Source organism: Colias croceus, chromosome 4, assembly GCF_905220415.1.
Source record: "Colias croceus chromosome 4, ilColCroc2.1".
NCBI lineage: Eukaryota > Metazoa > Arthropoda > Insecta > Lepidoptera > Pieridae > Colias > Colias croceus.
The window spans coordinates 7,282,350-7,300,564 of NC_059540.1; the positions used below are offsets into that span (position 1 = coordinate 7,282,350).

Here is an 18,215-nt window from a genome sequence, read left to right on the forward strand (position 1 = left end):
CGCTACTAGTTCAAGATCCGTCGTTAACTTCTTGTAAGAATTACGGAAGGAATAAAAATGATGTGAAGGTTATTTAATACTGTGTACGCAAAATATTGTAAGAAATGTGTTATGCTGACATTGTTGTACATGATCAATGATATGTAAAGTTTTACAAGGTTATACAATACAAGGTTTGCATTTTTTTTGTGAAAATCTAAAAAATACCTAGGTCACGAGAAAATAAAATAAAAAAAAAACAGTTTAATGTTGTTAAAATATTCACTATACGTATGTGGAGATTAAAATACGTATGAAATTTTAATAAGATACCTGGAGCATTGCACTCAAGAGGTCAGACAGTAAGGTTAAAGTTGAGGTGGAACAGCGTTGCAGAAAACGTCGTCGAGGGCGCTGGGCGGGCGGTGCAGGGCCACCTCAGGGCGATGTGAGGGCGCGGGGGCACGCTGCAGATTCACTTTCGTCCAGCCACGGGCACCGCCACGCCAGTGAGAGAAAGTTGGCCGCGGCGAGCGAACGAGTCTCGCGAGTGGAGCGGCGCCGCGCCGCACCGACCCACTGCACGCGTGCCGATCGCGATCTTATAAACATACTGCTGTACTTCGATACTGGAGATTTGCTTCTTGCGTGCTAGAACTGTTTCGTTGAACGTTAAATTGTTTAATAATTTTTATAAACATTGAACTTGAAAAAACTATGCAGTGTTATCCTAAGTTGTCGCCGAAACGCGAGCCTATGGATCCTTACGATTTGGAGATGATGGGAGGCGGTAGGCGGCTGGAGCTTCCGGCACCGCCGGGCAAGGAGTTCCGGGCTCCTTGCTTGCTGCCGGCGCCGGCTCCTCCGCCGCAGCCGACGCAGTCGGTGATCCAGTGCATGCGACCACCACCGCCGCCACCTCCGCCACCGCGAATCCTGAAGCCTTCGCCCTTCGAAGAGCCCTCCAGCTCCATTCCTGATCTAGGTAAGTTTTAAAACAAAGTTCGTTTTTTATAGAAATGTATTATGATAATTGATAACAATGTATGTAACTATTTACATTATCAAATTTTCTCTAGTTTTCATGTACGTATATATCACGATAAAACTCAATTAATTAAGTAATGATATTATGATAATGTAATATTTGATTTTAATAAGATTAAAGTTTTTTTTTAATTCAAAATCTATACGTATATACATATAATAAATCTGTAGAAGGGTCAATTCTGTACATTGAAAATATTGGAAAAATAAATAGCAGGGGGTGTTACTGGATCGATACCAAACCCAAATATGTGATTAAAAAAATTTTTGTCTGTCTGTCTGTCTGTCTGTCTGTCTGTATGTGAAGGCATCACGTGAAAACTAGCGGTTCGATTTCGATGAAATTTAGTATAATTATACCTTATTATCCTGGGCGTAAAATAGGATACTTTTTATCCTGGAAAAATACGTAGAAAAAAATTAATCTTAATTTTTCAGTTTTATCCATAGACGTTGTTCCGTAGAACCGCGAACACACGTTGCGTATTATTATAGGCCTAGCCGTATTTGGGAATTGGGTCCAATAGATATTTATAAGATTTTATTGTCAGAGGTACCTACTCAAAATGGAGAAATAAACCATCCACGTGAAGACCGACATCCGCGCGGACGGAGTCGCGGGCGGAAGCTAGTTTAAAATATTATTGCTATTGACTGATCAATTCGTAAGCGTTGCAATCAGTTCAGGGTTCGATTTAGTCGGAGACAAAAAGTTTGTGTGCGCACACAATGAATTTCATGACCGTGATAAAAAATAGACCAGTGAAACCTCTATTCATCATAAATATTGAGTAATTATAGTAATTATATTGTAAGGATCGTTTATTGACTATCTTGGCTCTTGAACATCGTGTATGTACTTCCTGCTTCGGAAAACTATACAGAACGTTTACTGTTATGCCTATAGTGATTTCCGGGTAATGACGACAACTTATGAAGGTCGCTTTTATAAATACATATTTTATTAGTCTATTATATTACCGTAAACAAATCAGTTTAATGGGTATATTGATAAGAGTATTTCCACTCATGGTAACGTATGCTTTATCCGTATTATTGCATTTAAGAAAGAGAGAAATTTTTCCTTTCTGTAAATCGATCGATGATACTATTGATAACGGTCGTTATAATATTTTAACAATAAGACATCAAGTGTTGGTCATGAAAATATTAAAAAAGGCAAGGATGCAAAATATTTTTGAGGCATGCTAGTTACAAGCAAAATAAAAAGCTAATTAAACCTAGTAAAAATCATCGCAATCGGAATTTTTTTCACTCAAAAATCCTTAAAAAAATATTTATAATATATAGTATGAGGAGGATCGAAGTTCATGGAAAATTCTATTACGTATAAGACGTTGAAAAAAAGGCAAAATAAAATTAAATAGATCCTATGATTATGATGATTTAGCAGTATGAGAATTTTAACATTCCTATTATTTTATTTTATTTTTGGCAACTATCGATAATATTCAAAGCATATTTTCCGCTACAATTCTGAAGAATTTATAAAACAACTTAGACCGATTTAAAATCTCATTATTTAAAAAATAGCGATCAAGATTAGGCTCTATATTATACCATCAACAAGAAAACATAATAATCTGTCTTAAACGCGGTAAATCTATTTGAATTAAAAAACCGGTATGTGTTAAATGCAGTAATTGTATTTTAAGTGTTTTTTTTTTAATTGAAAGGACTTATTTTATACTTATTATTTATTAATTAACGTATCTAAGTAAAATCGACAAAAAAGGCAAGATTATATTATTTTTTACAGCTGACGTTATATTATAATCACATGTAATTCTTTTGTGAAATAATTGATAGATTTTCTATTACATAGAACACACAGAACATACATCATGTGTACATTATAACAATACAAAATAAATTATTATGATTTTCCCCAATCCCACGCATCCATGAGTTTTATGCCCAAACGTGTACAATAAACGTAATCATGCTAACAAATTTTTCGCGAACGGAAGATTAGATAAATATCGCAAGGTCAGAGCGACGATCGCATTGTGATGGCGCGTCATTCGGTGTCATTAAGGTCACTGTGACATTGGACCGATAGCAGTGACAAAATAATAGTCGTATCTTATCTGGCAATGTCAGTGGCGCGGGCGCAGGTGAGCACGACCCCAACATCCAATTCTTATAAACAAAGCTTTTGTCAACAGCGCATTCGACATCGACAGCTATTTATAATGACTCACTTGATTATCGCAGCACTAAGGATTCGCAATTCGCATTAAGCTTAAGTCAGTTTATGTAATTAATCTCGTGGAACGTCATATTTTGTGCCAACGTCGATTCAGTAATGAACCATATTGTTAATTCTAATTCGTTATCACTGTAACCTTCTGCTAGAGCAAATTACTTCCTGCTGATACTCTAACGTTAGATATCTCTTTATCACACTTTGTTTTCTTGATACGAGGAAAATAATCGAGTTCGCCCATTCCGTGGCTCTTTAATTGCGCCTGATATAAAACAAGGACGTTTGGATACACCTTTAATGTCCTCGTGGGAGATCACGTTAGTTCATACGTCAGATAAGATTAAAGAAGTAAACAATAAATTAAAGATAGACGTGCATACATAATTTTAGCACAGATATAAATGCAAACAATTTCTTTGTTTTGTCACACGTTTCATGCTTATTGATTATATCATTAAATATTTAATATTTATTACCTACATGACATATTATGTATTTAAAAATATCCGAATGTAAAGGAATATTATACAGAATGTGAAATTAAAACAGTCACGTATTTACACAATATAAATATAATGTATTAAATATTGAACTATACAAAATAAGAGCGTCAATCACAGTATATGGTATTTGTATCACATGAACATTTATATAATCTAAACAATCATATAATACATGGCAGTAAACGATTGAGTACACAGGGAAGTGTCGGCTCGCAACCTTGCCGGAGGTCACGTCGCGTCATTCGCAACACTAACAATACATAAATTGTTTCATAACATAAACAACCAGTTGAACGCTAATAAATTGCTAACGTCAACTTTTTCTTAAATACCTAAGCTTTCACAATATAGACTCTTTAGTGTGTATTCGAAACGTTGACCCGGCCTCCACAACCATCCCCTTTTAGCAACCCTCCTACTGATTTGACCGAGGTGAGGTCATGGCCGCAAGTATTTTCGTGTTTTTCGACGTAATGTAATTTTTCTGATTATATCGCTAACAGTATTTCAATGTTAATAAGCTGTAATAAAAATACCTCATATAACTAAAATATTGTATAGTATGTGTGTGTGTTAGTGCAAATATTTCAAGGTTGCAAAATGATAATTAGCGGTCAATTCTACCTATAGTATATAATATATGCTATTGGAAAAAACTGACCTATAACTATTTATGCCATATAGGAAAATGCATATTATATACGTACCTACATAATAAATTGATGTTACCATATATGAAGCAACATTAATGACTTAAAACGAGGAAATGTCTTCGATTAAGTACCGGATTGCGTTATTATATTTACTATTACATAGTGTACTGCATAATATACCATAATAGAGTCTAAAGTATCAACAATGTAATCATAGATTAGTGTACCCATCCGGCACTATACACATAGTAGCACAGTTACTTTCATGGCCATGGCATCTCTGAGTGACGAGTGTATAATCTAGGAAATAAAATTGACATGAAGCTACATCCAAGAGCTCAGTCAAGGCTGAGGTTAAACGATCAGTTATAACAATTGTTGTCTTATTGAAGTGGCGAGCGTGTGAGTTTTTTGCGTTGCGTTGTGCCCAGGCAAACAAAGAACTAAAAGAAATCAAACAAATCCCAGACTTCTCGAAATCTAAAAAAGTTCAGTATAGCATCAGTGTAGTATAATTCCTTTATGACAAACTAAAAAACGAAATATGATATGTATTCAGTATTTTAGCAAATATCCTAAAATTAACAAGATTTATCTCACATAATCCGCGAAACAATGCATTTCCCGCTAAATAAATAAAAAATGCACACATTATGCACTTGTGTTATTACTGGCAATGTTGAGCTGAAGGTCGCTGATAAGAAATTGGTTCTATTAAATACGTTATACGTCACCTATCAGCATTATACCTATGCAATTTTATCGTTATACATATATATTGTTTCAGTTTTATGTTATGTATTTGGTTACTTTTATAGAAATGTAGACAGAACTTTGATTTTTTTTAAGATTATTTGGAAATTAAATTATTCTATTATTATTTACCTTTTGTTTATGTAATTGTTAGATGTAAAACAATATAAATATACTTATCACAAAATGATCGTTTAGTTATCGGACATCTATAATGCATTTTAATGCAACAATCTTTGATATTTTTATCATAATATTACATCGACTATGTGCACAAAGTACAATTTATATAAACGTAATATTTACCTTTTTATTGCCATCATTTGAAAATGCCGATTTGAATGTCACACAAACGAGTATATGCAGTTTTTATAATTTTTATTGTTAATGTTTATTTACTAGCGTTGGATTTAATCATAGATTGAATATATTACAGCGTCGCCCCTGACCCACGCATTGAACGCGCGTTGCTATGGTCACGGTCGATCGATCCAAAGTGGGGATGCACTCGGAAATAAGATGTTCTATTCTCATTCTTAGCATTCAAATGCTCTCTCGTCTTTATTTTATCACTAAACCAGTGATTATTATAAGACTAAGGGCCGATTTTTTAATGCTTGGATAAAACTTATCCGTCCATTATAGTTAGTAGCACGATAATATTAAAATGTCACGTAAACTGTCAAATACGGGCAATTAGAATACGATTTTAAAATGGTAGTTTTAAATACATTATTCGACGAATAAGTTTTATCCAAGCATTGAAAAATCGGCCCTAACACAATCAATATGATATGATTAATCACGGAAGATTACTTTTATATAATAATCCTCCTTTGAAAACCTTCAAAGAATATAGAATTTAAAAATGAATTAAGTAGCTGATCGTATGGTACGGGAGTAACACAGTGATTACTTATCCTTCACGGGGACTCATGTTGAATTTTACTTATTTCGATGATATTTTAATTATTTTGAAATAAAAAATTGCGTCTGGCACCTATTTAACAACGAAAAAAACGTCTTGCAATAAAAAAATGTATGTCTGATGGATTAAGGATAAAGATTAAAAATTACGCGTTAAAAAATGACTTCAAATTAAGGATATTTTCCTGTGCAGATAAGATGCGCACTAATAAACACAACCACTGCGGCCAGCCCGGACTCTAACCGAAATAGCAAGAGGAACAGTATATCAAAGAACCAACTCTACTAAAATTCTCTCTTGTCAACGTATACGAGTATGTAAACGTGACTATTCACATGTTTTAAATAAATAGTTTTTGTTTAATTTGTGATAGCATGTCACATTTTTAAGACAATAAATAAAACCAGATAATTATGAAATTGTGATACATATTATAAACAATAATTATTGGGACCTAGAGCCCTCTCTCTATTTATCCGTTAAATTGCAAAACAAGAAACGATTTATTGAGTAAGTATATTAAGTTTTTTTTTTAAACTAGTATTATCAGAACTGATTTCTTTTGAATATTCTCCACACTTTACCAAAACATCTCTAGGTATACTTTGCTGTTGAGATCAGATAAATTAATTGTAAATCCATACTAATATTATAAATGCGAAATTAACTCTGACTGATTGTCTGTTACTCAATCACGCCTAAACTACTGAACCAATTAGCATGAAATTTGGTATAGAGAATAGTCAAGAAAGGACATAGGATTGGTTTTATCCCGGAAATCCCACGGGAACGGGAACTAGGGTATTTATTTGACTGCGCGGGTGATGCCGCGGGTGGAAAGCTAGTGACAAAAAAAATTTATCGCGTAGGACTCGTTTAGGACGAGTAAAGGGTTGTATAATAAACGAACCTTCATTACCAGGCTAGCATAACTTTAGTGAAGTTCGATGCGCTCACTCTGCGTCTGAGTTGCATTTAGGTTCGCGATCCATTGAAAACGTGAAAAAATTAAAAATATTTATTATTATGTAACGGTCGAGGCAGTTGGTTACTGGAATGTTTCCTATAGGTTAATATTCTAATATTAACAATTAATATAAATTAGCTTAAACTAATATACGCTACCATACTATATCTAAATTCAGATGCTATAAAAAAATTCTCCGGGTTCTTTTTAGTTGAGTAATCTATTTTGGTTTTGTTTTAGCCTCAAGATTTATTAAATAGATAGGTACCGAAAATCTGAAGTTCTCAGTGAAATATGTTCATATAATAAAAAAAAAATTCAACAGTTTGATAAATATTAATATTAAACGCGATCTTTGTGATGGACATGAGTCCTAAGAGAGGCTGACGTCATTCACATTGCACGGTTTTTGCTCCAGGTCATTGCAGTCACATATAAGTCAAATGTATACGAATACACTGTTTCATCACAACTCGTTTACTTCACTATATGTAGACAATTTTTGTGTTCATTATATGAACTCTTATTTCAATCAAAGATTTGTAGTAGAGTCTGATGTAATATAAAACTTTTTATATTTAAAAAATAATTGAAATCTTTTACAATACAGTAAAATAAAAAGAGCGCAAGCATAAAGCCGCTCTGTTTCCAATGTAATCATTAATTTATCACAAACACGTTCACATTATTTTCTGTCTCTTTTGCACTCATGCTATTGTCATAACTCTATCGAAATGCATATTACGTGCACCTCGGCACAGCTTCAAACTGTTATACACTTACCAAGTTTTATCTTCTCACAATTTCAGACGTCCTGGTACTCAGTCTGAACGAGTACTGACATATTTTCGTGATTAACTAAAAAAAGTAAATCCCTGTATTCATGGCAAATAATAAATATTGATGAACGCAAGTTGTAAAAATTTTTAAAATTTTATTATTTTGTTCATGTAAATTACGTTTAATTATTATTCTGGATGAACTCTTCTTCATTATTAAACCATCCTTTAGTAGTGTAATCTAGTGCATCGGAGTACTAGGTTAGCATAATAAGGTAGAGATATATTTGCAACTGTTTGCTATATTCGATAAAACGTGCTTATTGTATATGATAATATTTTTTCATGATGAATGTAAATTGTAGTTTGTATGTATCTCGGCAATATATTAGAATTTAAAAAATTCTAAGACGTTACTGTCCTTAATTATATACCACAGGAGATAAACTGATGAATTTAATTATTAAGAATAAGATAAAACGAGTTTCTTTATTGATTATATTGTATTGAGTTAAATTGTACCCTTTCATTTATTCATAACCACTTGCACTCTTATTTAGCTCCCTATTTTGTAAATGTGATTAAAAGAGAGAAATGTTTTTAAAATAAGCCATTGAACTCGTATATGTATTACAAACAAACAAATTTCATTACGATATCATAACAAGAATATTTGTATAATGTTCTGTATTCATTCAATCATGTCTTTAGATAATTCAATATAAAGCGTGAGAAAGCTACTTAATTAATTCAGTAGGGTATAATTTAATTTACTTATGCTTTTTATAATTGTAAAATAATTAAAAACTAAGAATAACAAACATAAACTAGAGTTTACATTTACCTGATTGTATAAGATTGTAATAAGTATTGATGAAAAATTCATAAGTATATTTTAAAAGTGCATGCATTTTCATCGTTAAAATCTCACTGAAAGTCAATATTCCTCTCACTTTTACTCGATTACACTGTACGGCGATTACCAGCTATGCGTCCGTAATAGAGTGTGTTAGATGCATTTAATGTTGCTTTCTAAGCAGTGAAGGTGAGCACAGGCTCGTTACGTGCAGTTCAAGTTTAGTGCAGGCCGGGCGAGGCGCAGCAATAATTGCAGAGATCGTTGTACATCTAATGCTTTCCGAAGGGGCAACGAACGCAAGCAGCTGCGCAGCGATAGATGCCGTCTTGACTATTTCAGAACGCATTTTCATATACACTATACACTGCCCTCAACTAATACGAGAAAAACACATGTCGCGGCTACTAGCCATTTAGATTTGCAGAATGAGTTATTGCATTATCAAATAATATGTTTCGTTTGATATCTTCAATAATAATAAACGTGTGAGTTTCGTAATATATTTTTCACACGTAGATAAACGACATACAAATTCATGAGTCAATTTAATTTTCATTATCACAATTTCAAATCTGCAACGAATACCTGCAAGTATGTTATTTAATATACGATATCCACATACTCTTATAGCATATTATATAAAGACAGTATGCTGTATGGCCCATTTAGTAGCGCGAAGTTCAGCAGGGCGTTGCACTTTAGATGAGAATCCACTGCGTGTGCGCACACGCTGCGAAAGTGATTCACATTACCACTCTCACCGCACAACGGGATCGAAATTTGAATTAATTTTAGAAACCCTATACAAAAGCGGAAAGAAAATCAAATATCGCTATCTTTATTAACAGTTCTAAAAATATATAAAAGCTCAAAAATACAGAAAATTGAACTTTCAAACTATCAATTACCATAATGACAAATTGAGTAATATTATGTATTTGTAATAGCTGTACTATTTCCATATAAATTTTAACCATTAATTGGTTGTAGAAAGCAAAATATGTAGTTATACGCATAATAATATTATAGCTCTTCAGTTAGGTATAGGTTGTAAGTAATCTATATAATTTTATATAACAATAATAATCGCTCGTCCTCGCTCCGCTCGGGTTGGGGTTGAGGCAAATACGAAAATTTTGCCTATACACTCGTATAGGGTAAACGCAGGTATTAACGACCCCTCTAAGGCAATTTCAAAATCAACCATATTTTTTAAGTATACTGGTTCTTCTAAAGATTTATAATTTCATTTTATATGCTAGTGTTATGTATAAAAAATGTTTTTATTGAAGCAAATACATTCTAATAAAGGATTATCTTGTAAAAAATAATTTACAATGTGACTTAGTCGATTGTTGCTATTACCGACCCATAAAAACGGCTGTGAAGCTATTAACGATTTTTATGCAGCTATTCCCGATCGTATGTGAGAGGAAGCCTTTTTCCAGCAATGGAATGTATAGAAGCTAGTGATGATGATGATTACCGATCTTAATAAAATGAAATAAAAATGCAAATATATTCGTATTTTTTTATTGTAGTTATTTTTAATAAAACAAATGAGTACTTTTTAGTAATGAACTAAATAATTATAAACTTTTAAATTAATCAACATAATACTATTAATATATGTACATATATTAAATTAAGGATTTCAAACTCTAGGATATTTCGTTATGCTATTTGATTGATTACTTCGGCGAGTTGTGTTTTACTGAATACTTTTCGCCGCTTTCGTGGCTCCATATTTCTGGAAAAAAATATACCTAATTATATGTTTTATGTTAATTTAACCTAAAAAAAATATAATTTTTAATAGGCACCTATTATGTCATAAAAGTAATAATTAATAAAAATATATTTGCACGCTCAATTACGAGCGGAATGTTTGAGGATCAATATTATCTGTATATACAAACATCTTTATTCTACATTCTGAAAATAAAGCAATTTGAATTTGAATTTGTAGATGAGAAACTAAACAATCTATATTCGATCGGTAATAGCTTCCTATAGTTGCTATTGCCGACCCACATGGGTCGGTATTAAAGTATGTAAGTATAAACCTAAATTGTATTACCGACCCATAAAAAAATGGTTATTTTAATTCATTTGACCATCAGACTATAAAATAGATTATAATTGATTAATATCATACATAATATGAACAAATGCATATTGTTTAAACAAAAAAAAAAAAACAATGATTTACTACTGTAACTATTCGATAGGGATCCTCGAAAATATCATAACTTTGTATAAATTGACAACGCTAAAAGACACAACACTAAACAAAAAAGTTTAGTCGCTAATAGATTTTTATGAAGACTCATAGCTTAGATTTAAACTGGTCCATAAAACCACTTGTGTTAGTGGGATATAATAACATAAAAGAAAATAAAACAAAAAGTTACGTTGCTGCCATTGCCGACTTACGGGTCGTTGATACCTGCCACGACTTAAACTGGTGAAGCTAACACCGTCCCATTTTAATTTTAAGTTTTATGGTTTAAAATTACTTTTTATTAATAAAATGTTGTAAGAAATGAAAAGTTGACACTTAAATGCATTGACATTTAGTAATATAAATTAAAGTATAGATGTCATTTGTTTGTAAATGTCTTAAAAAGATACTCACAGTACTTACCCGAAGGAACAACGGAACAGTACGACACGTCCTGCTTCCACGCTACCCCGCAGTAACTTACGCATTTTAACTCTTTTTTGCTCAGTTACTCACTCTAACGTTAAAGTATACGATGCTCAATTAATACATTCGTGTATAACTTTGCCTACCTATAGCTAGAATAGTTCTGGAAACGTTTAAATTTCGAATTACTTTTATAGGTCGGTAATACCTTCAGATTTTCGATGGGTCGTTGATAGCTGCGTTTACCTTACTGTACTTTATGATTGTATTCATTATAAATGTGCTAAATATACAAAAATCACAAATTTTCATCTGTATAACATCAATGTAGAGCCAGCTTATTAGGTTTATATTTGCCTACTTTACAGAAATGCGAAGTGAAATCTATATTAACATTTGAAATTCCAACAAAGTACGTGCAAATAGTTCTTATAATGTATTAAATTACAAAAAAACGGGTTCAACTTTCCATGTAAAATAGCATGTTCTATTTCAATTCAACGCAAACACATAGAAAATAACGAATGTGGTTGTTAACTTGCTATAACTTGGCACAAAGTGGTTTGAACTCCGTTGACTGGGCTGAGAATGTTGGCAATAGAAAAAAAAACTGCAGTATTAGAAGTATCTAAGCTAGTTGGGTGCAGTGGCCGGGCAGTGCCAGTGACCTGCGTCGTTGTGCGCCGCGCTTGCGTCTGCGCACCTAGCTAGCACACGTAGCTTGGCTACGGCACTGCTACGGCGTTGTATTACACGGAGAAATACTTCAAACTAACTTATTATTTTTTATTTTTAAGTTATTTCTATCATGTAAAGTATTAGTTAGTCGATACAGAAAAAAATATCAAAGTCTTAGTAAGATTTGTAGTCATAATAATTATACTCATGCTGGCTTCGAAGTCTGTTGTAATATTCACATGGAAAGCTCACGTTTCCCGTACTGTGTATGTGAAGATTAAATTATTAATGAATATAAGAAAAAAATTATCTCAGATTAAGTATGTCATAACAATATAAAAGAGCTTCTCTTCAAGCTTTTGAAACTCTTTTATAAAATGATCCTTAAGTCTGAAGTAACTTGATCGCATTATGTTAAGATGCTCAGGAAAAATAAAAGATATTTTGTATAATTTTATATCTAGGTATCTACTAAACTAGAACATCTATCTTATTCTAAACGTAATTTTTCTCCGACCAAAGTTTCTTTTTATCCTTCTTAGCTAAGTGAGTCATCGTTCTACATCAGGGTTATCAAAGCTTATGGGATGGGAAGAGCCCATGACGAATACAAGAGATCAATAGTGGAATTTCCTCTAGAAACAGTGATTCAGCTGAAATACTGCGCCAACAAAATGTCCACATTTTATATGGAGTTATGTTTCAGTGATTCCAAATTCTATACGAGGACGGAAGTTTTTTTAGTCGCTTGGAAAAACTATTTACAAGAAATACAAATTTTTTAACATCTATTGTTCTTTCAAACTTTGCAACGTAATTAAAATGGTAGAGTATGATTTAAAATGTTACATTGAAATGATTTAAAATGCGCATTAGCTCTATATGCAAACTAGCTGCTCCGTGCGGTTTCACCCCCGTGGCTCCACTCCTGTTGGTCGTAGCGTGATGATATATTTTATCCTATAGCCTTCCTCGATAAATGAGCTATATAACACCGAAAGAATTTTTCAAATCGGTTCAGTAGTTCCCGAGATTAGCGCGTTCAAACAAACAAACAAACTCCTCAGCTTTATAATATCAGTATAGATTTAGAAAACTAATACTATATTTTCCCTACACTTTTCTCTCATACAATAATTTTTTTTTGTTAACTACAAAGCGATCTTGATAGTAACATGTTATTTACGAATGATACGCGGTCTTTAAAATGAAGATTAATTCAAATTCTTATAATTTGCGATGCAGTGACCGGAGGGCACTTGGGGTCAACAATACTCGATCAATTTTTTCTTTGCATTTTTCAATGCAAACGTTCATGGTTAGGTTTTTCATCATGATCCCCATTGATGGTAACAATAACTTGTAATTCATGGTTCGCCAGCAAGCTAAAATTTTGATTTTGTGTAGTGTTATTCTATTATTGACTTACTCTAGTCTATATTATTGGTGGCATATAATTTCGAACACGTGACAGACCTACGATATCTATTGTGAAACATAATTGAGCGACTTACATATATATACATAATATAAAACCTAAGTTAAAGTAATCAATAAACTTATATAAAAAGTGATACACATCATTAAATCAAAGTCATCGAGAGTGATGGTTGTTTTTGCTGCAACTAACTAGTGCAGAATTACATGCGTTGCGGTGTGAGCGGCGCGACCCGGCCGACGACCCGCACGGCGCTTGACCTCGCTGCTGCTTCTACTGCACCATCTTGGATGTTTTATCTAATATATTTATAATCTATAATAAAGGAATTAAGGTAGCCGATTCTTTGAAGTATTACGTCCACTTGGAACCGATAAATAAATGTAGATTAAGATACAGTTCCAAACTTTAGCATTAAACCATCGAACATGCTTCGCCAGGGTGAAATAGTTAAAATTAGAAGGATCATTTGTGTCAATGAAAGTTATAAAATACTTTCTAACTGACCCCACAATCGCCAAAACACTTTGATTAACTAGCGGTGAAATAAAATATAAACATAATACTCCTTTCTCATTACCAAATGCACATTACACGTATAAAATTATATGATATAACAATTAAGCCCTTGTTCTATTATATTCATTAGTATAATTCTTATTATACCTCTATATAAGCAGAGTAAAAAATAATAATCTATCTAGAGTTGCATTCAGTTCGATAAGTTAATGACACAGAACTTGTTAGGTTGTCGATACATTCACATTATACATATACAATATTAAAGCGTGAGAGTGCTACAATATTTAGATGCAGAATGCGATGCTCGTTTGTCTTTATTTTCTTATTGGCGTTAGAAAAGGAGAGACATATATCTGATGCTATAATATTGCAAAGCATCGTATCAGGAGTGCAGCGCGAGCATGAAAGTCGACGGCCGCGGCCAAGGCCCGCACGGTCAGGGACGCGCTATCTAACTCGATTACAATTACCATAGAAGCAATGCGCCTTAAGTACTTATACTTTGTAATGTACTCTCTGAGAACTAATGGACAGAAATCCATTGTTTCATTAAAACTTCACATCAACGATAATGTGATGACTATAAGGACTATCAATGTGTTCAATAATGCGAAATAGACCAAAAGGTAAAAGATAAATTGCAAGCTGTTAAAGCTAACGAAAAATAAAATTCGCTTGAATATTTTGTTACAACAATTTGCCTGCAAAACAAACAACCCCTGTAATTTAAGGAGTGTAAGAAGCCGCATGGCTGTCAAGTCGCTTTGTCGTGGGTGTACTACAGCCGCGGACATTGTAAAGTGTAATCACGCGGCGTGAGTAAATGCATGTCTGTATGTATGTCGGGTTACGTCGGTGCGGAAATGAGGTGCGTCGAGCGCCTCCCGTCTGGCCTCACACCCCGACCCACCCTGTCTGCAGCACTCCCTGCCACCCCAGTAATTCACTCTCACTAACCCACTGCAGCACAGTCAATCATGCATATCACGCAGTCTAATTCAAGGCGATGCGTAAATCGTAATGCCTGAATCATTTTTCTAAAGTAAATGGTAAGGTAAATGATTGTGGTAGATGCGTACATGCTTCCTCTTATTTGTAACGATCTCATGTATATGTTTGATATCTTAGGAAGGAAGAACAGACTATTGTAAAAATATTTGATTGATTTTTCCCAGGACAATAAAAAACAACATTCGTTTATATTGTATGCACATGAAGGTTGTATGTTCGGTTTTTTGAGATTGTTCAGATTGATAAAATAAATTTTGATTGATTAATTAATTACTGTCGATACGACCTGTTTTCATAATTAAACATCACATTAATTAGGTATTACATTCACACACGAATCAAAAATGTATAGGTACTTCTACCTATGTAAACACATATTTCCCTACTTGGAACGACTAATGGAGAGATATATTTCAATCATAGGTGTCAAATAAGTTTTGATTATAACCGGGTAATAATAAAAAAATATACATAAAATAATAAAATGTGTGATAATTTATAGAACTCATATTTCATATTATGTTTATAAATATAATGGTATATCGTAGACGCAGTGAAACAGGCAGAAATGTGTATAACGCAGCGCCGCGGCCGTCCCATTTTTCATGTAACTTTTTGTTCCTGTTACACACGACATTAGCCAAAAGCGTCGATGCATTCCGTTTTTATAATGTCTGCAAGTCGTTGGTGAAAGCGGCAGGGTGGCAGATCGGGGCGCGGGGACCGAGGTGGGGAAGTGCCCCCACGTCTAGACTGGGTCGGTAGTTTTCCGGGATTCAGCCGGCTTTGACTGCAGTCTGCTCACCCACTCACTGCACAGACATACTTATAGATATACATACAACCGTCTGAGGACCCTCGTCGCATCAGACGCAGTTTTTGTATTACTTTTTCTTTATGTAGACGGATAGTACATTCAGGGTGAAATGAATGCTCTTGTCTGGAAGGGATCTTTAGAGTGACGAACAAAAAGGAAGTCTCTGAGAGGTATTTGCTGAGTATTACTGTACGTGTAAACAGCGTACAGCTGGACTTCATTCAGGGTTATACCATTTAATTGCAGTCATTATACAATGTAGAGTCGTTATGTCAATTGTGTTTAATGAGAAAAAGATTTAATAATGAATAGCATTAAAAAAAACTTCAGCCAAAATTTTAACGAAAATTCTTGTAATAAAAGATCTTATCTTTGTTCAAATATACGCTGAATTTATTGAAATTTTATAAATCTATGTAGGGTCTATCGGATGTGAATGCCTTAGTGCAGGTTCAGTTACAAGGAAACAATATACTGAAAGTACGTTAAATAGACTAGTCCCATGAACTACTAACAATAGGCCATTTCCATCTAATAAGCCTTTGTGATTGATGTGAGGCGTCTATTCATTTGTAACCGAGACAAGCATAACAACAAACAACAAACCTTCACATAAGCTTACTGTCAATTAAATATTTAAGAACAATTGCTTGTTAGCAACGTCGACGAATTCCAGTATTGGTTTTTTTTGTCTTATTGGAATTAGTTAAGCGATTCAATAGCAAGGACAGATAGACATTAGGTTATTTTTATTATATTTACATTTTATTTTTGAATTGATACAAAAATAAAAGAAAGTAAATAATATGTGATGAAGTTCTTATCAGCACAAACAAGCCCTATAGTGACTTTGAATACTTCCTGTTGAAATATTGTTCCGGAATTTTGTAAATATCTATGAATACAACTGTCTCAAATCTCAATAATAATGACACTCCTACTACAAACGTGGCAATTTGTTTTAGGATTTATTGATGAATAGGTATATCTGTTACGCGTAAAACTCGCTCAACTGAATTCCATGAAATTTGGAACACATTTAATCTGAATTACGAACGAAATTTTTGTTTAAAGACGCGTAAAGTCCCATTTCACAATTAACATGACAGGCTACCATGTTACAAAATTTTTCTTTCCCGCGTAGGTACGTAATCAAAATCACGTCACACCAATTCGTACGCAAGTAATATTACCTCGTGTGTTCATAAGTTTTGAGACGAACTTTGTAGTTCAAAAATAAGATAAAATATCACTGGCTGATATTTCTTTCTTTTTCCAATTTTGAATTTGGAATGTTTACTTTTAATTCCTTTGATTTTCAAATTTATATCTTTCCATTTTCTCGTGATGGAGGGAACTAAAGAATTACGTGCGACCGTGATATCGCTGTTTAAGGCGGGGAAAAAACCGACGGAGATTTTCCGTGAGGTGAAAATTTTTGGTGTGAGCCGTAACTTCGTGTATTACACTATCAAACGATACAGGGAGACTAATTCTTTGCAAGATCGCCAAAGAAGTGGCCGGCCACGCTCTGTGAGGACGCCTGCGAACATCAAAATCATCAGAGAGCGACTTCGCCGAAATCCATGTCGCACTCAGAAAAAACTCGCACTGCAGACTGATATTTCGCGCGTATCAATCAACAGAATACTGAAATATGATCTTAAGGTAAAGGCGTACAGCCGTAGGAAAATTCACTTTTTAAACGACCGCCTTCGTAAATTGCGACGCGAACGTTGTCCAATACTGCTTAGGAGACACGATGCGAGGAAGATACTCTTTACTGGTGAGAAAATCTTTACTGTCGAAGAAAAGTTCAGCCGACAAAACAATAAAGTGTATGCCAAAAGTAGCAAGGACGTCCCACCTTCAGCACGGAATGTCTTGCGTACTGATCATCCGGCTAGTGTGATGGTATGGTGGGGAGTTTCGTATGAAGGTCACTCCGCAGCATTTCTGCCAACAAGGTGTCAAGGTGAAAGCCAAGAATTATCAAAGTGATATTTTAGAGCCTGTTGTGAAACCCCTGTCTCATACTTTATTTCACAACAAGGATGGGGTTTTCCAGCAAGACTCAGCGCCATCTCATAAGGCGAAAACCACCCAAGCTTGGTTGAAGGAGAATGTGCCGGCCTTCATTGCGGCTAACGAATGGCCCTCCTCCAGCCCCGACCTCAACCCGCTGGATTATTCTTTATGGACTGATTTAGAGCTCAGGGCCTGCCGAAAGTCCCACCGAAACTTGGAGTCACTGAAGCGAACTCTTGTCCGAGAAGCAAAGCGAATTCCATTGGAAAAGATTCGTGCCGCTATAGATGACTGACCAAATCGTCTGAGGGCCTGTATAAAAAATAAGGGTGAACATTTTGAGTAATAATGAAAGTTTATTGTTTGTTATTAC

At 34.0% G+C, this 18,215-nt stretch overlaps 1 protein-coding gene across 1 annotated transcript in view; it reads left to right on the forward strand.

Annotated features, from left to right (window-relative positions):
• Nucleotides 1-681: 681 nt before the first annotated feature.
• LOC123690925 (ecdysone-inducible protein E75) overlaps nt 682-18,215 on the forward strand; it is an 81,222-nt gene continuing 63,688 nt past the window's right edge. Inside the window, exon 1 of the mRNA XM_045635079.1 lies at nt 682-964. Coding sequence (XP_045491035.1) covers nt 697-964 — 268 coding nt within the window. The 5' untranslated portion in view covers nt 682-696. The remainder of the gene's footprint in view (nt 965-18,215) is intronic.